At 36.2% G+C, this 1,079-nt stretch overlaps 1 protein-coding gene across 1 annotated transcript in view; it reads left to right on the forward strand.

Annotated features, from left to right (window-relative positions):
* Positions 1 to 1,079, forward strand: part of LOC122352727 (polycomb protein SCMH1-like) — an 18,491-nt gene that overhangs the window by 10,403 nt on the left and 7,009 nt on the right. Inside the window, exons 10-11 of the mRNA XM_043250290.1 lie at positions 37 to 213; positions 646 to 771. Of these exons, the coding sequence (XP_043106225.1) occupies positions 37 to 213; positions 646 to 771 (303 nt within the window). The remainder of the gene's footprint in view (positions 1 to 36; positions 214 to 645; positions 772 to 1,079) is intronic.

Genomic DNA, 1,079 nt, shown 5'->3' on the forward strand with positions numbered 1-1,079 from the left:
TGTGTTTAATTCTGCACAAATTCTACTTTGATGCAGTTCGCTCAGAAGGAGGAATCCACTACGTCAAGCTCCCCACTGCCTCCAGTGCATCGTTCGTTCTCCGCTTTCTAGAAACTCTTTGTCACCACCTGCATTGTGATAACCTGTTCAGCAGCCAGCCATTCAGTCCACTAACAGCTAACACACACAAGCCGTATGAAAGGAGTAAATCAGGTATGTGTATGGTTTTTGTCAGGGTTGTTATTGTTAACAGGAAATAAAACTAATGGGCATTTGCAGTAATTAAAATAAAATGTAATGAAAACAGAGTAAAATAAATAAAATAAATAAATAAATAATCCGCTTAAGTGCTAAAAGTAGTCAAATGTCAATTAAAAATAAATACAACAGAATATGGTTTGTTAGAGCTGCGTATTTAGAATCGTAATGTGGCAAAACATTTCACTATTAACTATTTACTATTCAAATGTTATTATTTTATACCAAAATTCAATAATAAATATATTAATTCATAAAAAAAATAGTAGTGTGAATAAACAGTTTATTTAAAGTTCTGATGTTATGTGAATTAAACTAGTCTTGATGTATGACCAATTATATGGTCTGCAAGAAGTTATCTCTATCTGCTCTTGTCTTCTTTTGCAGTGAAAGAGGAGACTTCAGAAGCTTTGTCCGTAGCACGAGGTACAAGACGTTTCAACAGAGATTCAGCGGCCTACACCGCTGCCCTGTCACCAAAGCTACAGAGAACAGAAGCTCTGCCCTCAGATGGTAAGATCCTGCTCGGACTGTTTTTGCCTCATCGTGTGTAAGAGTGGATGATAGCAATTCCACAATAACTGCACCAGATCCAAGCCTGTTCTGATCGGCCGCACTGAAGGTGAACGCCTGTGTATTCAGTCATTAACTGCACATATTAAAACACTTACTAAAGTCAGACCCCTAATTAAATTGTCTACACTGTAACTAATTAAGTGTCTGATTTTTATTAGGTTGTGAATGACCTGCCAATTTGGGTTATTTTTTTCTACTGCTGTTAAAATTTGCCAGATGTTGGTGTTGTGTGCTTAATTTTTATA

Source organism: Puntigrus tetrazona, chromosome 1 (assembly GCF_018831695.1).
Source record: "Puntigrus tetrazona isolate hp1 chromosome 1, ASM1883169v1, whole genome shotgun sequence".
In the NCBI taxonomy this organism is placed as follows: Eukaryota; Metazoa; Chordata; class Actinopteri; order Cypriniformes; family Cyprinidae; genus Puntigrus; species Puntigrus tetrazona.